Consider the following 26,250-nt stretch of genomic DNA (forward strand, 5'->3'; position numbering starts at 1 on the left):
CTCAAATACTTAATGTTTATAGGCCCAAGCATTTCCAGCATTCTGTGGTCAACTACTTTGCTTTATATTGACTGCTAAATTTGTCCCATGGCGAACCATTTCCTACATTGCTAGTTTCATGTCTCTCATATTACTCTAAGGTCTCTTTCTTCTCACATAATAAAAGCCATGTAATAGGAGGGAAAAAGTACAGACAATCAGTCACTATTCCAAAATAAACCTCATAGGGTTATACAAGACCAAGTTCTGATTACCCTGTTGGGGTTTAGTATGTTATAACGACCAGCTAACAGTGCTTTATCCATTAGCCTACATGTGTTTGCATGACCATACTTATCCTTGCATTTATTTGTGAGTGTTTGTTGTATGCACAATCCCATGACAGTACACTTGCTGACATTTGCACTATGGTACGATTCACTTTATCGGTACGTATGGCATCAATCACACAGTATACAGAGTTCTGTCAAGTTGCACAGTGGTAATGAAGTTTAATAACCGGCTCAGTTTGTCGAGGGCAACATTAGTTTGACAGCAAATGCCAGACGCATAAGAGAAGCCCCAGAAGGAAGCTGATGCCTGTGCTGATTCTAGTGGCGTGTCCAGCCACATTGCAGTCATCAGAGTAGCAGCAATGAACTTTTACCCCTGGAGCTCTGTAGCCTTGACTGTTGGCCTGGCTGCAGAAGGATTTGTAAGAGCATGACTTCATTACACCATCTAAGAAGACAAGAACAGTATGACAGCATGATTGTATATTAATGTGCTTTCATCCTCACAAGGAAGCTGTAGACCTCCTGCTGTTTCTAAGCTGAGGCCAGACAGAGCAGTCTGTCTTTCTATACACCAACCTTATACAGTGCTTCCCTTTAACACACATACATGTACACACACACTAGAGTCATTAATGATTTTTCTGAAGATTTTTTCCTTAGTGACTCATCTCCCAGATCTATAGAAAAAAAATTCTCACCCTATTATTCTCACCCATCTATGCTAGAAGATTAACTATTTACTGTGTAACTACTGAACTTACTGCCATGTCCTCGGACAATGGCACATGCATCTGAGTAGCTCGGACAGGTCTTGGAGCCTTGGCGATTGCAGTCTTCATCTGTAGAGCCCATGCAGGTATAACACTTCAGTGCCTCACCTAAACAAGTACAAAGATGCAGAATATCAAAAACTCAATTTAACACTACAATTCTTCAAGAAAAAGCCTGAAGTTCTAAGCTGGTATTAGCCAGCAATGGTTATTTCTTCAACAGACATACATATACAGTATATATATATATATATATACTCTATCTGTAGTAGAATAAAAATAGCCACATCAGATACCTCCACACCTACTGACTAATACAGTATCTCTTTTTTAAACCTTTGTTTTTTTTCTTCTAATTGTTTGCTTTTTTGCCACCTTTATATATACAGGTAGTGGAGAGCAGACAGTGGGGGGGAAAGGAAATTTTACAAGCCAGACTCAAACTTGCATTGTCTGCATGAACACCATGATTCTATGTCTCAATAACTAATTTATTTTTTACATCTGCACTGTATTTAATTGTTTTGTTGTTGCTGTACTAGTATGAACAATTGAGGTGAATTTCATTATTCTGTATCTCTCCAGTGCCAGATTCTAATAATAATAAAAAATACAAAAAGGTAATAGCTCATATCAACAATATATTAAGATATACAGACTATGATGCGTAATATTCACTCTGGTTCAGTCTTCATGATGAAGCAGCTTTAAGACAGCTGCCAGCAAATATATCGCTACTTGAGATCATTTTGATGCAGCCCCCATGAAAATCATTCCAGAGCTTATTCTACTAGTTTTCCTTATTCTACAAATTTCTTCTACCCTTTTATTCACTTGTTTGTGAACCCAATAAAAAGAATGACGTTTCATCCCAAAAATCATGTTTTTCATAATCATTCACCAGAGACAAGGGATCAACAGAAGTCACGGCAGAGAAACATGTCAACCGTCTTGTTAATGCCCAGAATATGTGGTGGTTAAGCCTTTTTGATGTGCCTCTTTGCCATCATCTCCCAAATGTGTGTTTTTAAAGAAACATCCATTGAAGTTCAAGTTCAAGGTGGAATATTTCAGGTACCTTTTGTGAAATTTATCCAGACAGTTTTGGTAAAGAAAAATCATGTTTGCAAAATTGTTGGGTGATGCATGATCTGCTGGATCTCACTGCATCATTGAGGAAGTAACTTTAATATTAGAAAGAGAAAGCAAATCTCTAATCTGACCTCAGCAGTAATTTTTCAAATATATCAAGGCAGTTTTGGACTATAATAAAATTATATTTGTATCACAGAATACTGGGAGAAGGGTCATAAATTTATATTAGCATGCCGCAGAAAGTGACACTTTTTTTATTGTTCGGACAAAAATTTCCCCATGGTAAACTGCTCTGTTATATAATTTGTTATCTAAAATTTGTAATATTTGATATTCTATTCTAGGCCCAACTATAGTTTTGGTTTAAGTGGTTCAGTGCCTCAGCAGACACCTTCGTGAACTGTAGCTGAAGATACCTGTATTCAATGTCTGAGAGGCATGTGTCGTTGAATGTGGAGCTAGGAGGGTCATTATAAAAATATGGTGACAAGCATGTCCCTTCACTTTATTTAGTCATTAAAAGATTTCAAATAGTCAAGAAACTCCATTTAAAAGGAATTACTTTATGACCTAGCTTTTTATTAAATAATTTAAAATGGTCTGACTCTATATTGTTTTAAAAACTTTGTAGAAAGTGTATATTTGATTTAGTCAAAACCCTTGTCCCCCTCACCTGGTACACCACTTAAGACATATACAATTATTTATGTGTTTGTTTTTTACTCATTTCTTTTTCTCGGGTCAAGCATTTGCGCAAGGCAAATCAAGTGTGCTAAAAAGCAAAACAAAATAAGTAATTAATCAATAAAGTTTTTATTTTTGTACCTTTATTTCATGTCATTGCATCAATGTTATAACTTGTATTTTGAAAGAAAAAAAAATTATGAAAAAGTTAAGAGGAAGAAGACACTGCACATGATTTACCCACCATATAAAAAAAAAAGTAATTGATTTGCATTTTAACTGCATTTTATTCCCCCATAGTAATTTGAATATGCCGTTGGTGTTTCATTGTTTAATGGTCATGTGAAATATTATATAACGGTATGATTTTTTGATTTTATGATCTATTGACACCATCTTAAAAAAAAAAAGATAATCTTTTAAGAGAATTTGTTACTGCACAACTCAACTTAAATAATAAAATAATGAACACCAGTCAAGTTGTCCTTTATGAATGTCAGGATGTTCAAAAAATGTTTACACTACAGCTTTTACGGGCAAACACTGAACTGAATTTAAAATTTTAAGATTTGTCAGAAAGTCAAAAGTTTTTGAGAATGGGTCAGGAAGTGTTTTTTAGGGAAAAAAACAGCTAAAAATAACGAACACGAAGAGAGAAAAAAAATACCAATCATCTCTAAAATGTTAAACTATGTTGGTAGACAGTCATAATTGTTAACAATAATTATTTATTCCACTAAATTGATCAAATTGAACTAATTCTCAATAATTACTTGTGAATTAGTTCTGCACTTTTTTGTTTTTAGATAACAGGATGCCATCTGAAAGGGGCTTTGGAAATAATTTGTGGTACAGGGAGAGATTATCTCCTTTTTGGTCTAGTAGTCCCATAACAATGATTTCTGACACCAGCCAGGCAGCAAGATTTTTGTAACTCCTGAATCTGTTTAAGGGATTGGTTTTACAGATTCCTTACAGTTAGTGCTTGATCGCCTTACTCAAGACAGAGAAGATATTCTGAGGCAAAAGGCACAAACCACTGAGCAAATGTGGTTGAAATGTTTCACTCTTAGAAATAAAAGGTTCATTATCAGCATGTTTGGTACCATGAAGAACCTTTAACATCCATGGAAACTTCACATTGTACAAAAGGTTCTTTGTAGTAGAAAAGGGTTCTTTAGGCTATAAAAAAGGTTCTTCATAAATGTTTCTTTTATAATCATTTCACAGGAAGGTTCTTTGGGAAACCAAACATTTTTCTTCTCTGCGCTTCTCTTCGCTGCGAAACTCTCCTTTTGGAACCTTTGATTTTTAAGAGTGTTGAAGAGACTAATTGAAATAAAGAATAAGGAATGAACTGGAGAATACACACAGAACATGAAACAGAGACAAGACAACAAGTTTGAGAAGTCTAGACTGAAAAGCTAATCAGGATTTGATTATATCAACTGGCCCGAAAAGTCTCAAACATAAAAAAAAGAACAAAATAAGAGAGTGATACTCACTGTGAGCAGCGAGGAGGGTGAGGGACAGGCCCATCAGCAGGAAAACATGGGCACCTCTCATGTCGCCGGAGGTCTGTAACTGTCAGGTTAACACAATGAAAAGCTGGTTGTTTGCTTCTAAAATCCCTTAGCTTAAGCCCTGCTGGAGAGCTAATACCCAACAGAAGTAAGGAGACACAGATTACCAGCCTGTCCTCTTAGGCCCATTGTTCAGTCTTAAGATCTGAATGATCATCTAGTCAGGGATGTTACTGCGCTCCACCCCAAGTGCTGCATGTTTGCCAGGTGTCCCATATTCCCTCCAAATTGTATTCTAGAAATCAGTAACTAATGCATCCTCCATGTGCAGTATTAGTTTGCCAGCATGTCACTTTGTGACACAGCAGAAAAGTGGACTTAACGAAAAAAAAAACTAAAATCTATTTAAATGTTTTTCAAATCAAAGTTTACTCCATCAAATTAACAAATGGATTAAAAATAAATGTGGAATAATTAAGTTTTGTTTTTATTTTGATTAATGTTGGATTCAGATGCACAATAACTATAGAGTGAACCATATGTGTGAAATATTTGATTCCAAGTGTGGTTTTTGTGCTATGCTGTATAAAAACTTTTTTTAGAGACTACACTTCTTTTATCTTATATTTTTGCCTTGCTTATTACAATTAAATTACTTTTACTGCAAAACCTTTATTTCATTTAAAAAAAAATTCAACCACCCTTACATAATTTTTGTTTTATCAATAACTTATTGTATGCCGTGTTGGGTATAATCTGATTACAAAATTGTCTAATTACATTTTAGTCGAAAAGTGGGGCGACACATAACAATTTAAAATTCATGTAATCAGATAACAGTTACTGACATACAATTAAGTTAATTACTTTTAAATGCATTACACATTTCTAAAATAATATTATTTATAAAGAAAACATATAAAACATGAATAATGTTTAAATGCATGTCTGATTCTGTGACAGCTTGAAGTCACTAATAAATCATTTTAAGTGAGCTGAGTGTGCGACTTGCGTGTGACAATGAAAAGGAGGACATATACTGTAGACATTATTTTGAATGTGTTAAGTAGAAAAACAAACTTCTGTAAACAATGTTTTGGAAAATAAAAGTAATTATTAATGTGATGTTTTCCATGAAGTAAAGAATTGTGATTTCTGATTACTAATATATATATATATATATATATATATATATTCTTATAGTTTCTTTTTACTTTTAATTTATTAAAAAAATATCCTTATAGTGACTGAGATTCATTTTTAATATATATATAAAATATTTTTTTTAATTCTGAACAAATCGGTTGAAAATGCATTGGGTTCTGTGTACTTTTGTGAAGATGCTTCTTAGTTTCTGATTTCTGTCTTTGTGATCAAATTAAAAAGGCCCATGATGGTTTCCTGCATAATCACATGGATTTGATTAATCAAATTTGAGCAAATCAGATCAGGGCCTGACAGTGTGTTTTAATTTTTAATGTAACAGCAAACTATGTTCTATCTACCAGTTGTTTGAGAGTTCAGTTAAAAGGTTAAATTCTTCTTCATCTAACTTGCTCACTCACAGACAGTTTGGTTCTGTGCCAGGCCAGCATGTCACAGGCTCTAATATAGTCTGTCTGGCATCCTAATGCCCATCTGCCATCTTACAAATGCAAATCTTTTCAGGCACAGGATCATGTCAATAAGATTAATTCTTTGTTCATTAACATCTCCAAAAAACATTTTTAATGCCCTAGTAATATTGGAGAGGATCACATTATTATTACGTCATTTCAGTCTTTGAATGTTGTACGTTGACTTTGTGTTTGTGAAATATAGAACAGAAGACAAGAAGAGTTGTATTGCCATCTTTTATTGCACTCTGTAAGCATGTACTGTGTAAATGGCAGATCTTGCAGCTGTGTGAAACATCAGCCATAGCAGGAATGACACAAATCCATTCAGATTAAATTAACTCAAGTCTGAACCACTGACAGTGACAAGTGGGTTCATTTATATATCAAAATAAAATCCAAAAATAAAAAATGCACATCACTCTTGCCAGGAGACAATAAAAACAAACAAGTATCTACAAAGATACACAAGGAAGCAGATCAATCTAACAGTATCAAAATCTGCTAAAAGCTTTGTTCCTTTACTATATTCAAGTCATTTTCATTATTTACAAAACCATCAAGGCCTAAAACAATCCACTTTGTGACAACTGAATGATTACTTGATCTGTTTTATATATATATATATTCTCTCTATTTCTGTTTTCAAGTTAAGTAGTGTGTACCAGAGGAATTAGTTTAACAGCCGGCTCCATCAGTGGTTGCCATGGCGACGGCACTCATAACCACACACTCAGTAAAACAAATACTGTCTCTCTCTCGCTACGTAAGCTATTCAGACTGTCAAAAAACTCTCTAATGATGGGGACTGCTTTCAAAAGTCCCTCAACATAGGTAACTGGAGTACATTAATAAATCAAAATAAAGAGTAAAGTCATTACAGAGGGAATCTATTGTGTTCTCCAATTCCTGAATAGTCCTATTTTCTGAAGACACAAAGCTCATTTGGTTTGTTCACTGTCCACCAGAAAGACACCAAATCCCACAATCTTTCTCCTCAATCTTTACTCCAATTCCTTGTTCCATGCTATCTGTGTTTGTCCCATTGTGGTATGGATAGAACCCTGTCTCTGGATGGCTAGCTCTTCCCCATCTTGGCAATCAATTCATCACATATTTTGGTCAGTTCCTCAATCTCTTTGTTCTGTGAAACCAATTGAAAACAGCATGTAAATATCTGCAGTTCTATGTGAATTGAAAGATTAGTGCATTTCACATGAGTTTTTATATCAAACACAATTATTATTTAAATTTTTCAGGAGATTAGGTGTCTTTAACTACTATTTACTTTAGCATTTGATACAATGTACTTAATATGTGCATCCGTGTTGTTGCACTGTACTTACATTTTAAGTATGTGCATTTGATAACATCTGTAGTGACATTGTTATCCTTTCCCCTAACCCTTAACCTACCCCAACCCTTATCTTTAACCCCAACCCTTACCCTAAACCTACCCATACCTCAACCTCAGTAGCAGAAAATATTAATCTTGTGAGTTTTTTGCAGAACAACATGTACAGTAGTTACATAATAAATACATTGACTTGTATGTCTTTTAATGTTAGTACAAAGTATTTAAAGACACCTAATATAAAGTGTGACCTTATTTTCTTTAAAAAAAAACAACTTAATGATGAGAATTATGAAAAAATGTTAAATAATGAAAGTCCTAATTTATGTAGCAGATGACCAGTTTGTGATTTGTGAATTTGGTCAAACCTTCTGTTCCAGCGTGCACTCCAGTGAGTCCACCTTCATCTGTTCTTTCCTTAGGCTGGCTTGATACGCTGCCTGCTCCTGCTTGGCTTTGGCTCTCACCTGAGCAATATCAGCATTTGCCCTGCAGATGCCACATGGTCAAAGACATGCCAGTATTTAATATTTTAATAGACTCAAGAGCAATGAGTGCATATATATGCACAACAATATGGTGATTACTATCAAAATCTACTAATTCAAAAAAAATTGACAATCACATTAGATTCAAAATCATGGGTTTTTCACTGGTTTTGACATCAAAACATAAACAGGCATACTCACAACACATGCACATATTGAAAAAGCCACCAAATTAAATAAAGGTGCTTACATGCACAGCAAAATTGGGGTAAGGTTGGTTTAAGGTGTTTACATGACCTTACACATTGTCAGTTTATTAAGCATAATTGGTATAAGATCATTCATTCAAGCACACCCACTAAGTGCACAGTGTGTAAGTCAACCCCTAATTGGCTGAGCAGTCACCTTTGTTGTTCCAGGCAATATAAATCCTACCAGGTAAAGCAGATTAAAAAACATACGCATTGTGAGAGATCTGTACTTACTTATCCAGTTTCTCCTCAGCGTGGATCTTCAGTGCCTGGTAGCGCTGCTCCTCCTTACGGACACGAGACAAGTACTCCTGAGCGCATTTCTTCAACACTTCCTCATTCTGGAAGAATGACAAAGTTTACAATGTGATTAACCAATATCATAACATACAGTATAGCAATGGAAATATCCTTAGTGGAAGAAAAATATCAGTGCCAAGAATTCAAGAATCTAAATGTGAATGTTTGAATGTGTTTTCACATTACAACACACAAAACGTGGGGTAAAATGTAGTAATTATTACTGGACCTAAATTTCCAGTTCAATGTTATTGCTATTTTCACATTTTACAATTATAATAAATTTATCAAATGATGCACTAACAAAAATGGAAGTATAGGAATTAGTAAATGTTCATTAAAACTGTTAAGATATCAAGGAGGTATTCAGCTGGGACGCTTTTTAAACAGTACTGCATGAGTTTCCATGTATGCTGGCTACTTGATGAAAAACAAATCTAAAAAATGTTTTTATTATTATTTATATTTGTCTACAAAATAATTTTCAAGCATTTAAACATATGCCTTTAGATCAAAAGGTTTTGAAAACCATGAGAAACATACATTCAGTGTTTCCAGAAATTTGACTAGTGATGTAAATGTAAATGCGTACATGTAAGTAACTCACCTTGCGGAAGCCTTCCAAGACATCTTTCATCTTCTCGTAGCGACGGAACAAATCAGCAAGAGATTTCTCCACAGAGTTGAGGTCAGCCAAAGCCTGATCCTTCTCCAGAATTAACTGCTGGATAGTGTGATCTGACAGAGTCTTCTGCCTCTGTTCACCCTCTGAGACATACACAAAAATACACAAAAGCATTATAAGGTCATATTCCAGTAACACACACACACACACACACACACACACACACACAAAGAGATGTTCAAATCTGCTCTAAGGAGCAGAATTTGGTGGCAGAGAATGTTAGTTTTATGGTCCTCTGTGTACTTCAGAAAAATTTACTCTACATTATTACTTCATCTACATTAGCGATGATGACATACAGTATGAAAATGCAGGCCCTCATTTCATCCCTGGATCTCTGTGATGCATGCAGACAACACACATACTAAACGATGGGATAACCACTTGAAACACAGGATGTTAGATGAGAAGACCTTTTTTAAAGAAACTTAAATGTAGAATGAGGCTACAGGTGATTTTTACATGAAGTTGTTTTTTCTTAATACAGTAGAAATACGCAGAGAATTCGGTTGGTCTTTATTGTCTGTATAGCTTCTTCAATGTGGTTTGAGACCAAGATGTTCTGAGAACAGGTTTATCAAAAGAGCAAAAACATATGATGTAAAAATGGCTGGCAGACAATATCAGACAATTAAAAGGGAGGACACCTCTCCTGTCTGTCAATATCAGATATTTTTATGCAACACAAACAAAGAAAATGAAGAGTCACTGTTACTTACCAGGCATGCCTGAGTGATTTATCAAATATTTATGAGGGAAGGAGGGAGCAAAACAGAAAGAAGGGACTGCATTAAGTCAAGCCAGCAGGGAGGAACATATGTGAGAAGCGTGTCACAAATATGGGTGAATGTCTTAAAAGAAAGATGTGTCTCAAGTAAAGAAATGAAATTTAAAACTTGGTGAAAGCCTTGCAATTGGCCAAGAAAATTAATTAAATATACTGAACCAAGGAAATAAAATTTGTAAAGTGTGGATAAAAAAAATAAATAAAGTGAATGACATAGCTGGGAAGTGGAATAACAAGGATGGTATTTTTTTTTAATCATAAAGAATATAAGACATAAAAAAGGATAATGTCCAGGAAAGAGAAAAAAGCATGTCAACAGGGTTAAACCAAACACCGAATATCAAGACCTGAACACAACCTACAGTATTTGCATGATAGTAAATACTTAAAAGCAAAGAAATGAAGTAAACTTGTCAGCGGGTGAGGCGTTTTACGGAGTTTTCTGAGATTTGTGCTTATAACAGACCAGTGTTTGTGTCAAGAGGCACGAAAGATTTGTCTGCAAATTTAAAAAAAACATATTGCATATGTGTGTAGATGTAGCGTGACTAGGGAAGGGTTGTGCATGTTCAATTATTGTGTTGTAGAAGACAACATACAGACAAACTGCCTGACAGTGTTTACATAACAAATTGCCAACAAAAGATTAAAAATCAAGACTCACCAATCATTTCAGCAATGGTTTTTTCAAATTCCATAACTATCCTTCTGGAAAGGAAAAAAAAAAGAGACCAAAATCAAGTTAGAATTCGATTACTATGATGTTCAATGGTCCAAATCTTGAGCTGCCTATGAAGACAGCATTTAAAGGCTTCATAAGTTGCACTCCCAATGTGAAGGCTGTTCCAAAATGTAGGTAAATTAATTATGCTGTCTTATAATGAAACCTAGTTTTATTCAAATTCTGAGGCAATTTTATTCAATTTTCCAATTGTCTTTGAATTGAAGACAATTGGAAAAAATGCATTGTGAAGAGATCAAATAAAATATAAATATGAAGGTGACAAAGTGAAACAAATACTGATTATAAATAATCAGTTTAAACTGATTTATGTATAAAAAATATACAGTATTTAATTCAAAACTGAAAGTATCAAATGTCACTGCCATTATAGTTGCTGGCAATTTCTTACTAATTTCAGTCACTTAAGAGGTTCCATTTCAGTTAGGATGCTCCCTTATAAGGTAGCAGCCTATGTAGGCAGTAGACAGTGAGGCAGCTCACTAGGTTTTGGAACAGAGCTCTAATAGCACTGATGCTGATACATGCTAATGTGAAAATGACTTAAATCCCTAATAAGGGAGATTACTTTAAAGATCGGGGAACTTGTTTTGTCATGTCATGTGGGAGGGTCTGGAGTTGGACACTAATGGCTGGCAGTGGCAGAGGCTAGTAGATGCGCTTGCTTTAAGAAATGCAGGTTGCCAGCACAGTAAGCAGATGGATTAGCTATGCCTTTCCTTAGCCTCTTAGGCCTTACTTATCCTAAGCCCAATCAGGCTAATGAACTAAGCTCCATTCTTATCCACACTAACAAGGCACAGTCCAGCTGGCCGTAATCCCCAACCCTCCCTGACTGCATTTCTCACACTGCCCCTGGTCAAGGAGCTTGAAAATTAAACATGTCCTGTTTCTATCAACTGTATTTTCAATTACACAGCTCTGCATCTTTTATTATTTGTGAAGTGAGCTGACAAAAACAATTTAAACCATGCAACAATGCTGAAAATGGCCAGTGATGGAACGCCTACTTGCTCTGACAGCAGATTGTGAAGCAAAAACTTCTATAACACACTATAACGTTGCATTTCGGTGTGTGACAGGCAAGTTACATGCCATTCTGTGTTTTCTTAATGGTTGTCAACAAAACTACAGTTTTGTATTCCATTTATTCTCTCCCTCCTCCTGCCCCACCTATGGCACATCTAACGCTTTAAGGCCCTCTTTAATTGGCTTTCTGCTTGGGCTGGACTTTTAAAAAACAGTAGTAAAGAGATAAACAGATTGAGATGGTGGAATGAGGTTGATGTGTAAGCTGTTCCGTGAACTGTGCATGGTTTGTTGCATCTGAGGTGTGTGGCATATAAGCAAAGGAGCATTAACTATGTCAGAAATACGAAGTGAGATACATTTTTATCGTACTTTTGCCCTTTTTAAACTTGTGTTGATGGGAACAGTATAAAGAGGACGGAACAGGATGGGGAGAAGAGAGGAGAACGGGATTGGGAAATGACACAAGCTTGACTTGAATTTGAATCAACCGCATGAGCACCACCACTCAATGCATCATAAAGCACACACACACACACCTCATTTCCTCCACTTCCCGTCTGCTGTCCTCGTACTGTCTCTTCCATTCCAGGGCTTCTTTCTCTTTGACAACAATCTGTCAATGAGACCAGCATCATGTCACGTGCTGTTGCATCAGTTGAGACCTACACTACACTTTTCTTTTCACTCATTACTCACTGTGTATAATGTATTTTGGTGTACTTATTGGTACTTATTATTTACTTATTTTCTTAAATGATTAAGTCTCTCTAAACAATATTCTTCACTGGTGAGCTTGTAATGGAACAAATACTACTGCTTTGATTTATCTCAATGCGAAAATATGTGGCAGAGCATTATGAAAGATTTGTCACAACATTTAGGAAATAAAATGCAATAAATAAGATTCTTCTGGCACATTAAATAAATAATTAATTTGTTTAATATAATGTGAAATTAAATTACTAGGATTTTACCATGACTATGCGGTGTATTCACTGTAATATGGCTTCATGTAATTTTGAAAATGTGGTATACCTCTTCTCGGGCGATGCCCAGCGAGTGGTCCATGTCACGAGGCAGATGAGGGCTTTCCCCTACACTGTATCCTGTTTGAGAATAGAGAGAGCTCTTCAAAACTCCACTGTCTCCTGGTGAGGCCATTTCTTTCTGCTGCTAAGGAGAGAGTTGTGGAGAAACCATTAAAAATGTGTGAGTTTCATTCTGTAAATTCATTCATTCCACACATGAGGGAGGCAGCCCATCAGGTTCTACTCAGCAAAGCCATAATGCCATGGAGAGCAGGCTCTTAGTTTGTATTCAAGAGCTTCAAGCCATTGAGAGATGAGATTTCAGTATGTACTGTTATGACTGACAATCCTCAATGTGAGATGGTTGTGATAAGCTGTTTGTCATGAAAGGTTTGCGGCTGTTATTGGATCTGGGTCTGGGAGGAAATGCTGTTAGATGAGGACTGCAGGAGTACAGGTTGCTCCTTGTGTTACAGTAGTTATTGGAGATCTAATAATGAGCAAAGTTGATGATCTAATAATGCATTACAAAAACTGATGATACTTTTTGCCTCAACCATGTTATTTTCCGAAATACAAATGAACACATTAAAAAGTCTAATGAATCTGACTGGGTAGTTAATGCAACCAGACACTCAAAACGACAAACACTAAAACTTTTATTCATATACTGTAACAGAAAGAAAATACAAGATTTATGAATATCTGCTTTCTTTGCCAGCAGTACAACAAATGCATTAGTCTCAGTCAATGTTATTTAATATCTGCTACTGTTTTCTGACTATTAAACTGAACATTTTTGGTAAACAAATTGTTTTAAATGCATTTTCAGATGGCAGTCATATCCAGACGAACTTTTTACATCCAGTGATGGGTTGTAGTACTTCAATAATCATCATGTTTAGCTCTTAAACACACACTTGCTGATGAGATCTGATTAATTCTTTCTAACAGAGCTGGATTAGGAGATTAATTGTGTTTGGCTCTTGTTCGAGGTAGGGGGCCTTGTGTTGGGGTACCAATACAAAATGCCCATCACAATGTTTGGTCTGAAAGAAGCATTACTGCTAATGCCATTTATTGCATCTTTGGGCACCACTACAGTCATAGTGGTACACATAGTCATACAGAAACTGACTCTACTGAAATGATAAGCAATCCATTAGTTGTAGTCTTGTACCACTTGCTCTGGATCCGAATATTGGCTTATGGTCTCAGATAAGTTCACAGTCTATTTCCAACATACACTAAAACTTTTAATTACCTCAACCACAGGTCAGTGTGGTATCTTCACCATTGCAAACCATTTAAATCTGAACGAATAAACTAAGTAGCTCTTAACAGCTACTGTACTTATTCACTGTATAACATTTTAAATGAATGCTGAAAAAAATTCTTCCTTTGCTCAGTTTCAGTTCTTTGAAATGGACAGTCTGGCTCTTGAAAATACAGTCTCGGTCTGATCTTACAGGGGACTGGCCTTGACACCAACTCTGGTCTCTGAATGTGTGATCCAGTCCAAAAGAACAGCATTTGCAGTACATCACCACCAATCATATATGCATAAATATTCAGTTTTAAGCAGAGGATGAAGAATACTACAGAGGAACTATTCTAAAAAGCAAATGGGGGAAAATGCTTTAAAAATGAATATGCAGATCTGAAGGAATTCCTGTGATGTAATCCTGATTTCTTCAGAGCAGTTCTACAACTACAATGTTGGCATGAATGATGGTTTATGACTAATGAAAATAGTAGGTAAAGAATGCGTCATGGAGAATGTGATGAGGAAGCATGTGAAATGTGTCTGCAAAACTAATTTGGGTGAGATTTAACAAGTAATGTTTTAGAATATTTTATATTTAAAAAAATCATCAATTCATGATACTCATCGGTAAAACTCATTACTCCATAATACAGCCATAAAACACAGTGTCACTCTTTTTCAATATAAAAGAACTATAACATTTTAAAATGTATATGTATGCCAAAAATTACTTTTGAGACATTAAGGCTATAGCTCAAATACATTTTTTGGAAATGTAGCCCCAAAGTTTTATCAGGGGTGCAAACTTGACCTGTGTTATATGGGACGTCCTGTGACAGAGTTTGATATCTGTCTGTGCAGACTTGCCTGCAGTCTTCTACAAAAAATAATCACACTATTTTTAAGAAATGAGACAAAATCTAACTACGATATGGATAAACGATTTTGTCATGAATGCAAAAAACGTTTGGTTACGTATGTAACCTCCGTTCCCCGAGGGAGGGAACGACACGTTGTGTCGGAGAAGCGACACTATGGGTCTCTCGAGCGCCGATATCCACCTCTGATCTATGAAAAAAGGCCAATGAGAGTTGGCAGCCAGTATTTGCATGTCCCGCCCCCGGACATACGGGTATTTAAGCGGCGCAAATACGGGAGTTCATTCAGGATTTTTCTGAGGAGCCGGAAATGGTCCGGCCACAACAGTGGCTCGGTTCAGCGACATGGCGGAGGAAAGACACAACGTGTCGTTCCCTCCCTCGGGGAACAGAGGTTACATACGTAACCAAACGTTCCCCTTCTGTCGCTCTCTCCACGTTGTGTCGGAGAAGCGATACTAGGGGACCCATTCCAATCTTGCCATGCGCTGAACCGTGTACGTGAACCGCCGATACAGAGGCAGGCAGGGATTTCATCCAGTGCCGCGCATCGTCTGTACCTGGCTGCATGTACCCTTCCCCAATGCCCCATAAGAACATCGGAATCCTTCTAGTTACCCTGGAAGGGGAACAAGGCGATGTTTGCCAACATGGGAACGGGCCAGCCTGGCTGGGCCTCTTTTCTCTCTATGTTTCTCGCATAGAGCAATCACGGCCGGGGCCCTTACACGCATATAGGGAAGGGGGTCTTACCCAGACCCTGCGGAGACCACACCTGCCCTTTTTCTTGGGGAGGAAAAGTGGTAGACACGTCACACGGCCGTCTTAGGGCTCGTGTGGAAAGTATGGTGCGCTGGTATATCCAGCCTCGAAAGGGGGGAGTTGCTACAGCACGGCGACCGGGGCAGCTGTAACTGCCTAAGGGAGACACGGGGGTCCGCTCGTAAGGGGACAGAACTGTGGAATTACACACAGGGGGAGTCCGAGCAGGAGGCCTTACCTGTGGAGCACCTATACCAGTACAGGATAGCCATCAGGGTACCTGCAGTGGCTTGGGTCGGCGAGTTCCTCCGCTGAACCGCGGACCCGGAGGGCTGGGGAGGAATCGACCAGGGTCCCGACTCGGAGTGGGGCACCCTGGGAAGAAGGTGCACTACCTTGAAGTCAGGAAAAGGGTGCTGGGCGCAAGCGATCCACCCGGCCGGTCGGTCTACGTGTTACCGAGTTCTACGGGCTCGGACCTGAGAAAACACGAGATGCAACCGACTCAATGCGGAGGTTGTAAAACCTCGCGAAGGTGTTGGGTGTTGCCTAACCCGCGGCTCTACAGATGTCTGCTAGGGAGGTGCCCTTGGCCAGTGCCCACGAGGACGCAACACCCCTTGTTGAGTGAGCTCGGACCCGCAAGGGTAGGGGCACGGCCTAGGTGTGATAAGCCAGTGTGATGGCGTCGACAACCCAGTGGGCGAGCCTCTGTTTGGAGACGGCATTCCCTTTCTGCCATCCCCCAAAGCAGACAAAGAGCTGCTCAGAGTGTCTGGTGCTCTGTGTGCGGTCCAGGTAAATGTGCAGGGCGCACTGGACATAGCAATGAAAGGGATGGGTCTGCCTCCTCCCGGGGCAGCGCTTGCAGGTTCACTACCTGATCTCGGAAGGGTGTGGTAGGAACCTTGGGCACATAGCCCGGTCGCGGCCTTACGATCACAGACGTATCCGCCGGACCGAACTCCAGGCAAGTGTCGCTGACAGAGAACGCTTGCAGGTCCCCGACCCTCTTGATAGAGGCGAGCGCAATCAGCAGGGCCGTCTTAAGAGAGAGGGCCCTGAGTCCAATTGATTCAAGTGGCTCAAAGGGGGGTCTCTGGAGTCCTGCCAAGACTACCAAGAGATCCCAGGAGGGAACTAGGCCTGGCCGGGAGGGATTCAACCTCCGGGCGCCTCTCAGGAACCTGAGGATCAGGTCGTGCTTACCCAAAGACTTGCCGTCTACAGGATCGTGGTGGGCGGCAATGGCGGCAACATACACCTTGAGGGTGGACGGGGACAGCCTCCTGTCCAGCCTCTCCTGTAGGTACAGGAGCACTGACTTGACCGCGCATCTCTGCGGGTCTTCGGTTCGGGAAGAACACCAATCTGCGAACGAGCGCCACTTTAGGGCGTAAAGGTGCCTGGTAGAGGGGGCTCTGGCTTGGTTGATTGTATTCACAACGGTCGCCGGTAAGCCGGCTAGCTCTCCGCATCCCGTCCAGGGACCAGACGTGGAGGTTCCAGAGGTCTGGGCACGGGTGCCAGAGCGTGCCCTGTCCCTGAGAGAGGAGGTCCTTTCTCAGGGGAATTTGCCAGGGAGGAGCTGTCGCGAGAAGTCTGAGTTCCGAGAACCAAGTCCGAGTGGGCCAGTAGGGGGCCACTAACGTGACTTGCTCCTCGTCCTCCCTGACCTTGCACAGCACCGGTGCAAGAAGGCTCACTGGGGGAAATGCGTACTTGCGCAGCCCCGAGGGCCAGCTGTGTGCCAGCGCGTCTGTCCCGAGGGGAGCCTCTGTTTGGGCATACCAGAGCGGGCAGTGGGAGGTTTCCTGGGAGGCAAACAGGTCTACCTGGGCCTTGCCAAACCGTTCCCAAATCAGCTGGACCGACTGGGGGTGAAGCCTCCACTCCCTGCCGGGCAGGCATTGTCGTGATAGCGCGTCCACTACAACGTTGAGCTTGCCGGGGATGTGAGTGGCACGCAGCGACTTGAGTCCAGGCAGTTGATGTGCCAATGCAGCGGGGCCCCTTTCCAGCGGGGCCCCTTCCATAGCTTTCCCGCTGCACACGGCACCCCACCCGGACCGGGAGCCGTCGGTTGTGACCAAAACGCGTCGGGACACCTGCTGCAGGGGCACTCCTGCCTGTAAAAACCAGAGGTCTGTCCAGGGTCGGAGTGTTTTGAGGCAGGCGGGGGTGATCCTTACCCGATGCGTGCCGTGGTGCCATGCTTGTCTCGGGACTCGAGTCTGGAGCCAGTGCTGGAGTGGTCTCATATGCATCAACCCCAGCGGCGCGACTGCCGTGGAGGACGCCATATGCCCCAGGAGCCTCTGGAAAAGTTTTAGAGGGACCACTGTGCCTGGCTTGAAGGAAGCGAGGCAGTCCAGCACCGACTGAGCACGCTTGCTCCTGAGACGTGCTGTCATTGAGACTGAGTCTAACTCCAACCCGAGAAAAGAGATGCTCTGAACCGGAGTGAGCTTGCTCTTTTCCCAGTTGACCTGAAGCCCCAAGCGGCTGAGGTGCTGGAGCACCTGGTCTCTGTGTGTGCATAGTAACTCTCAAGAGTGTGCTAGGATGAGCCAGTCATCGAGGTAGTTGAGAATGCGGATGCCGGCTACTCGTAGCGGGGCAAGGGCCGCCTCTGCGACCTTCTTGAAGACGCGAGGGGACAGAGACAGGCCGAAGGGGAGGACTTTGTACTGAAACGCCTGGCCGTCGAACGCGAACTGTAAGAAGGGTCGGTGTCGCGGCAGAATTGAGACGTGGAAGTACGCGTCCTTCAGGTCTACCGCTGCGAACCAATCTAGATGCTGAACGCCAGCCAGAATATTTCTCTGCGTGAGCATTTTGAACGGGAGTTTTAACAAGGCCCGATTGAAAACTCGCAGGTCCAGGATTGGTCGTAAGCCACCGCCTTTCTTGGGTACAATGAAGTAAGGGCTGTAGAAACCCTTCCTCATTTCGGTTGGAGGGACGGGCTCTACCACGCCCTTGGCTAAGAGGGTCGCGATTTCTGTGCGCAGGGAACTGGCATGCTCGGCGTGTACTGCGGAAAAGCGGACGCCCCTGAAGGGGGGCGGGAGCCAGGCAAACTGAATTGCGTAACCGAGTCGAATGGTCCGGTGCAGCCAGCGTGACGCGTTGGGAAGCGAAAACCACGCTTCCCAGCTCTGCGCTAGGGGCACCAAAGGGACGAGTATTTTGGACATACCTGGCGGGGTCTCGCAGCGGGGCGGTACAGGTAATGCAGCGTCGGCCGGCTTTGTTGCGGCCTGAGGCTGAGGTGCTGAGAATAAACTCAAAGCACTTACCTTGCTCCACGCGCCCTGCAGGGGGCGGGTTCGTGACTGAGGAGGAGGTCTGATGTTGGTGTCCTCTGGACTCGTCTGAACCGGCCGGCCAGGGGACAGTCGTGGGCAGGCAGAAGGCGGGATCGCCGCGTCCGGTGTACCGGGACTGTCGTAATCTGAAAGCAGATTGCCGTGAGAACGGCATTTGCAGGCCAGGTGACCCAAAGGCAAAGGAAATAGCTCTTTTATTGAGAGTGTGGGTACCACAGCCCCCGTCAGGGGGTGTGGCAAATGAAAAAACAAAGGATTCTCCTCCCGGCCCTCCACCGGGAGACAGAGCAGTCTTACCACCTCCGGAGCTAACGTCTTCGGCTCTGGGTCGACTGTCTCAGGAACGCTTGGGAGCCTTCCGGGTCCTAGAGGGGGTTCGTGAGACAGGGGGCATGCGCCACCTGCGGGGTGCTCGACGCTGGGGCTGAGAGCTGGGCCTGGGTTGAGGCGGAGCAGGAGCTGGTTTCTTCACCGCAAGGGGACGCCCTCTGTGAGCAGACGGGTCAGGGCCAGTAGCGGCAGGTGTGCGGCGGGGCATGATGTGAGATATGGCCTCCGTCTGCTTCTTCACCGTGGAGAACTGTTGGGCGAAGTCCTCGACGGTGTCGCTGAAAAGGCCAATCTGGGAGACAGGTGCGTCCAGGAAGCGGTTCTTGTCGGCCTCACGCATCTCGACCACGTTGAGCCAGAGATGGTGTTCCTGGACCACTAGGGTGGCCATCGCCTGTCCGAGTGCCTGCGCTGTGGCCTTTGTCGCTCTCAGGGCGAGGTCGGTCGCTGAGCGCAGTTCCTGCAGCACATCAGGATCAGGTCCACACCCGTGCATTTTTCTGAGTGCTTTGGCCTGGTGGACTTGCAGGAGGGCCATCGCATGCAGGGCGGAGGCAGCGCATCCAGCCGCACTGTAGGCCTTTGCGTTGAGCGTGGATGTTGTCCTACAGGGCTTGGATGGGAGTACGGGGCGGCCACGCCAGGAGGTAGGGCTACCGGGGCATAGATGGTACGCAACTGCCCTATCGACCTGGGGAATCGCCCCGTATCCGTGGCGCTCTCCGCCGTCGAGGGTGGTGAGATTGGAGCGGGTTGGCACCTAGACGAGCGGAGAGCGGGGCTCTCCACGTAGACGTCAGCTCGTCATGCACCTCCGGGAAAAATGGGACCGGAGGATGCGTGGCCGCGAACGGCGCGCAGCCCCCAGGAACCAGTCATCCAACCGTGAAGGCTGTGGGGAGGATGGAGGGTTCCAATCCAACCCCATGCTCACGGCGGCCGGAAAGCATGTCAGACATCTGAGCGTCGGCCTCAGCCTGGGCCTGCTGGCCCGAAGGCGGCAGTCCAGGGGAGTCCTCGGCATCAGACATCACACTCTCTGATGCAGCGGCGAGCTCATCTGCTTCGGGCTCGGGAGGATAAACAGCCAGGCCGTGAGGCGAGCCGCTATCGCCGCGAGTGTGGACGGGGACCAGCGAGCGTGTCTGGGAACGGGAGGTTCGCGGGGGGCTACCCGGCGAAACTGCACCCGCTGCCGCCCCCAAATCGCTCCCAGCGCCAACCGCATCGTCCTCAATCCCGTGGGAAGAAGGAGCAATGCGGGGTGCAGCTGGGGTGGCTTGCTCTCTGTTGAAAGCAAGCCGCGACCGCAACGTGGTCATGGTCATGTTCTCGCAGTGAGAACATGAGCCATCCACAAACGCCGCCTCGGTGTGATCGCGGCCCAAACACACGAGACAGCGCCTGTGGCCGTCTGAAGCGGAGAGCACTCTACCGCATCCAGGAACAACACAGGGGCGGAAGGGCATCTTGAAAAAGACGCGTCCTGAAAAGGACGTTCAACACCGCTGTTTTGCTCTTTTAGAGAAATTCACTCTTTTAAGGGAAATAACTATTTTAATACACAGTATGTGTGTGTGTCTGTGCTGTCAAAGCGCTCAGGGGCAACAATGCACGCCGTGCAAAGTAGGAGAAAGCCGCTGTTGTGCGCCGTCAAATCCAACAGCATGCAGATCGTCAGAGGAAACAGGAACGTAATAGTGATGTGTAAACTCGCAGCAAACTGCAGACAGACCATCGGCTCCGAAGAAATTTTCTGAATGAACTCCCATTTTTGCGCCGCTTAAATACCCGTATGGCCGGGGGCGGGACATGCAAATACTGGCTGCCAACTCTCATTGGCCTTTTTTCATAGATCAGAGGTGGATATCGGCGCTCAAGAGAGACCCCTAGTGTCGCTTCTCTGCCACAACGTGGAGAGAGCGACAGAAGGGTAAAGTTTGTTATTTGTATAAAACTTAGATAATCCTATTAAATGTGTCTTGATGTGTTGTTAAGGTGTAGGATGTGACTGTCTTTCAAACACACATAGTTCTTAGTCTATTTTGTTGCTCCTAGTAAATGTAGCAATTCAGAATGCGCAGTGGAAGCACAATTGTGACATTTTAGTTTACAGTTAAAGAAATACTGTAATATGTACGTTTCTTAAACAGTATTTTTGTAATGATTTGCAAGGAAAATTCTGTAAACATCTTTAAAACAAATTTTTTTTAAGCATAAATCTAACAAAGTGAGTGAGGTTTACACTTATAACAAGAAAAAAAAAACTATTTGCCAATGGGATAAGGAAAATGTATAACAAATAAGATATATTCATTTAAAATAAATATTATCTCACAAAAATTTGCTTTGCAAGTAAATTAATCTTGTTTAAAGGATGACACTTTTTCCTGAAAAACAAGAAAAAAATACTGATTATGAAAAAGTAAACATAACATCTTTTAAAAATGTATATCAAATTTTTACAGTAAACAAAGAGGATTGGAGAAAGATATTATGTTCTTGTTTCTACGCCTATTTTGGCAGTGGGGATGCGGTTTATGGTGGTTTAGACCAATGGTGGTACAGGAACAGTGTAGTTAGCATATATGAACTAGTTCTAGTTAAACTACAGCAGAATTGCTTTCTGTCAATCTTACATTAGCCATTGAGATAGAACCGTTGAGATTCCAACGGCGTGAGCTGGGCTTCATGAAGCAAGACAGTGAAGCATGCAGGACAACGTCATGAGAATGGAGTGGGAAGAAAATATGAGGTGTGTTAGAAGGGTTGTGTTCATATTTGAGAATACGGGATAAGGCGATTAGTCAGTTCATTCCATTTCCTGTACAAATACTGAAATTGAGGTGGTCATCAGTCATCTAACATGACGATTCTAAAGGTCAGACTGAAAGCAGATCTGATCAGAGCTAAGCATAACATTAAACCACACCAGTGGCCTCCAAAAAGTGGCCTTCTTTTTTCCAATGAGTTAGGGTACATTAGTAGCAATCGAAATCAGGAACCAACAGAAATGTGACAATGAAATATGCCAAAAATTACAGCTTTCACTTTCAACTTAATGCTAAGGAAAAGCAATATTTGCCCGAACAATATATTTACAGATCTGTATTAACATATTTACATAACAAAATGTAAATTCTGTCATCCTCATATGTTCCAAACTCATATGACTTTCTTTTTCCATGGAATGAAAGAGATGTGCAGAATGTTAAACTCAGTTACCATTCACATTCATTGCATTTTTGCTTTTATGTATGGTGTACATAAATATTTGTATGGTGATGAGGCTAAAATTCTGCCTAACATCTCCTTTTGCGTTTCAGGGGAAAAAAGAAAGTCAGATGTGTTTCGAGCAACCTGAGGTTGAGTAAATGATTAAAGATTTTGCATTTTTGGGTGAACTAAACATATAATTTTTTATTTAAGTAGAGTTCCAATTCACATTAATCTTTGTCTCTAGGCATCTCCCGTCCAGGCAAACATGCAGGATTATCACAAATCCCTGGGAGAAGACATACCGCTCTTGCTCAAGAGGGTGCAGGATTGGGATAAAATAGCACCAATCAGGGGGCAGGAGCCAAGTTAGAAATGTAACATGGGGAGAATCAAGGGGTGAGATGTCATGTCCACAGTATGGTGAGGTAGTTTACGGGTAGATATTCACACTCATACCAAAGGTGCAGTCAGGGGGCTCACTTCAGGGGGATATCACACACACATGCTTACGCACGCACACAAACACGCACACACACAAACAGGTGTGGGCTGGCTCAGCGCAGTACCTGAGGGGACACAGTGGACAAAGAGGGGCTCTGAGAGATGTTTTTGGCTACCTGTAGAGCCTCTATCCTCAGGGCTGCGAGCACCAGCTCCTCCTGGGCCGGGGGGAGGGGGGGTGGGGGTGAGTGACCCATGGAGTGAGGGTAGGGGGCAAGGAGGAAAAGAGGGTTTAGAGTTGTACTGGCCCCACTCAAAAACTAAGTCTGAGGGGAAAAACGAACATATACACGACACACACACTCATAAACATTTTACTATGAAAGTTATGAATGAGGACAGATCCATCCATCCTTCTCAAGATTTTTATTACTAGTTTTTCTCAGTTAAAGCTAGGAGTATACTTAGATTTTTCTGCATGTCATTCTGTCTTGCCCACAGTTGAGCATTAAGCCATTCAAATTATACTCTTTTAAGGGCAAGTCCATACTAATGCGCACAGAATCATATAGCAGTTATAGTATGCATATGCTATTTTAGCCACAGTTAACGGGATGGCGCATGCGGCAATAATGCGCAAAGACGCAAAGTATCCATATGTTTAGAAAAACTAGGCTTCAAGCGGACTGTCCGTGCGTACTGTGCAGATGACAAAATTTGTATCATGAGAACTGTGCAAATAAAGGTATGTGGAAAAAAAAGTTTTGATTATCAGCATAAAATCTGGTCCATGTAGCAGCTTATTCTGGCCAACACCTGCCCACTTAGCTACGAAGAGACAGCACTCTTTGCAGCTGCAAGTTTCATATTTCCCGATCTATCAGACTGAGAGGAAGACAGTGGTTTACACATTACCCCTTGAATGTATGTTATGTGCCCTATGTGATAAACCTGTCAAATTACCTCTCTTTAGTTGTTTCATCTAAAACAACAATAATTTTTAACTCATAGTATTAGTTGAACAAATTATTAATTCCTGTTTATTAGATTACGTCTACATCCTTAAAATGTTGTTATGTGTAATTTCGAGCTGGAGTTGTGTGAAATAGATAACACCATAATAATAGACTGATGTAGAAAGAAAATATGCAAATAAGGAGGCAGAAGTCTATTGGCAGAATTTCTCTCTGTCCAAAAGTACTATGTACTGTATAAGTACTGATTATTTCACAGTGATAATGTTCTGTTCATGGATATCTAGATTACCTGCTACTTAGTGGCAGGCAAATTCTGTGATTAGTTCTTCCTCAAGTGTTCATTGTATCAACCTGACTAGACCAGAGCTTCATAAATCAAGAAAGTGCTTTCCAGTTCTCTTACGAGAGGTTCTCTCGTATTGCGTAAGCTAGCTTACGCTACGGGAAAGATTCATCTTTTCTGAGATATTGAAGCCAAAAAATTATCCTTAATTTTGTATCCATTGTCAACGCAGTGCGGCAGCTGCAGACCTTGAGCGGGCTAGCTAGCGAGCTCATTGGTTGCTCTGCGGCAACTGCTGCAGCCTATAGATGAGCTTGGGCTAACTCGCATCCAATGAGAGGCGTCCGCGCGCTCACTGCATCAAAGCCCGCCAAAAAGGGTGTGACTAGAGTGCATATAAGCCTAGTTCGTAGGCTGGAACCCTGATTTTCATCTCTTCAGCGAAGCTCTTCGCATCACTGAACCGGAAGCCGCGTCGCCGTTCGAGGGGCATCAAGCAAGCGTGGACAGCGCTCGAAGAAGCCGGCCGTCTTCGCCACCTTCAGCCGTCCTGCGAGCTACGCCATCCGGCGACGTATCCTTTTTAAAAAAGCAAGCTAGTTCTTAAAGAACTTCACAAAAAGTACTGAGCGTCTTTTTTAAGATGCCTCGCTCCACTTGCGCCTCATGCCGCGCTCCTCTCAGCACCGGAGACCGCCACATCATCTGCGCTCTCTGCCTGGGACTGGGGCATGCAGAGCTCGCCGAAGGCGGATGCGATCTCTGCGATGAGCTGCCGATGTCGACCCTGCGGGCTCGACTCGAAGCGCTCAGGACCGAAGCCGCCGCGCCGCCTTCCGTTCAGCCGCACAGAAAAAAGCGCCGCTCTCAAAGTCTGCCGGAAACAGTGGTAGAAGCGATTGCCTCGCCGGAGCCCATCCCTCGAGCATCGCCTTCACCCTCCCCGCCCACCCGGGACGCGCAGTTGCCGCCGGCGGCTGCTCTGCTGCCATCTCGGACGAGAAGCGGAGGATAAGGGCTGTTCCATCATGGCTTCGGACGAGGAGTGGTCAGGCTCACACGCCTCCTCCTCGGCCCAGGAATCCAGCAGGACCCGCGCCCGAGTCGAAGGGGAACTAACACGCCTCCTCACACAGGCCGTCGACCGCCTCGGGCTCGAGTGGTCACCGCCCCTTGAGCAGGCACCCAACAGACTTGACGGCTGCTTTCTACAGAGCCGCCGCCGCGCAGCACCCGCTACCGGGCCGCTCCCTTCCTGCCGGAACTCCACGCCGAGCTTTCCAAATCATGGAGCACGCCTTTCTCGGCCAGGGTCCGATCCCACGTCTCCACCTCTCTTGCTTCGGTGGGCGGCGCCACTGAGAAGGGCTACGCTTCCATCCCTCCGGTCGAGGATCGCGGTAGCAGCACACCTTTGCCCGCCCTCCGCGAGATGGCGGTCTAAACCAGTGCTCCCGTCTAAGGCCTGCAGAACAACTTCCGCCTGTGTTGGCCGCGCCTATTCCGCCGCCAGCCAAGCTGCATCTGCTCTGCACTCTATGGCCGTCCTACAGATCCTCCAAGTGGACCTTCTGCGGGAGTGGGATGAGGAAAGCAGGCATCCAGAGGCGGTTGCAGACATACGCAGTGCTACGGACCTCGCCCTCCAGCTACCAAAGCTGCAGCCCAAGCTATAGGGAAGTGCATGGCCGCACTGACTGTGACCGAGAGACATCTGTGGCTAACGCTAGCCGACATGGGAGAAGCAGAGCGCTCTACGTTCCTCAACGCACCGCTCTCTCCATCCGGTCTCTTCGGCTCCGCGGTGAGTGGTATCATTGACATTTTCAGAGGTCCAAAAAGCCACACAAGCCATGAATCTCTTTCTGCCTCGTCGCGCTAGCTCCTCTGCAGGCCGCCCACGTGAGCCTCCTGCACGAGCCTCTTCACAGCGCCCAGCTCAACAAAGCCAGACTTCTCAGCGTCGACAGGGCAGCCGCCCTCGATCGCGCTCAGACAGCCGCCGCAGACCGCCGCCCCCCCCCCGCGGGCCTCTGACTAGAATTGCGCTGAAACCTGAACAACCGAAGTCCTCCTAGCTTTGTTGACAAAACAACGGATCAGTCCCGCTGCGGCCGGACCACAGTCAAAG

General features: G+C 43.3%; 2 protein-coding genes across 2 annotated transcripts in view; both read right to left on the reverse strand.

The window, feature by feature from the left end:
* Positions 1-363: 363 nt before the first annotated feature.
* Positions 364-4,419, reverse strand: LOC127618315 (prostate stem cell antigen-like). Its single transcript, XM_052090698.1, has 3 exons — positions 4,330-4,419; positions 1,037-1,153; positions 364-720 (listed from the first exon to the last, which is right to left on the reverse strand). Exons 1-3 carry the CDS (start codon positions 4,388-4,390, stop codon positions 524-526), a joined length of 375 nt encoding a protein of 124 aa, XP_051946658.1. The 5' UTR covers positions 4,391-4,419; the 3' UTR covers positions 364-523.
* A 1,777-nt stretch (positions 4,420-6,196) lies between these two features.
* Positions 6,197-26,250, reverse strand: part of LOC127618309 (uncharacterized) — a 94,615-nt gene continuing 74,561 nt past the window's right edge. Inside the window, exons 17-24 of the mRNA XM_052090691.1 lie at positions 22,985-23,077; positions 12,638-12,775; positions 12,139-12,215; positions 10,493-10,536; positions 8,964-9,124; positions 8,291-8,397; positions 7,686-7,806; positions 6,197-7,107 (exon numbers count right to left, since the gene is read on the reverse strand). Coding sequence (XP_051946651.1) covers positions 7,042-7,107; positions 7,686-7,806; positions 8,291-8,397; positions 8,964-9,124; positions 10,493-10,536; positions 12,139-12,215; positions 12,638-12,775; positions 22,985-23,077 — 807 coding nt within the window. The 3' untranslated portion in view covers positions 6,197-7,041. The remainder of the gene's footprint in view (positions 7,108-7,685; positions 7,807-8,290; positions 8,398-8,963; positions 9,125-10,492; positions 10,537-12,138; positions 12,216-12,637; positions 12,776-22,984; positions 23,078-26,250) is intronic.

The sequence above is a fragment of the Xyrauchen texanus genome, chromosome 24 (assembly GCF_025860055.1).
Source record: "Xyrauchen texanus isolate HMW12.3.18 chromosome 24, RBS_HiC_50CHRs, whole genome shotgun sequence".
In the NCBI taxonomy this organism is placed as follows: domain Eukaryota; kingdom Metazoa; phylum Chordata; class Actinopteri; order Cypriniformes; family Catostomidae; genus Xyrauchen; species Xyrauchen texanus.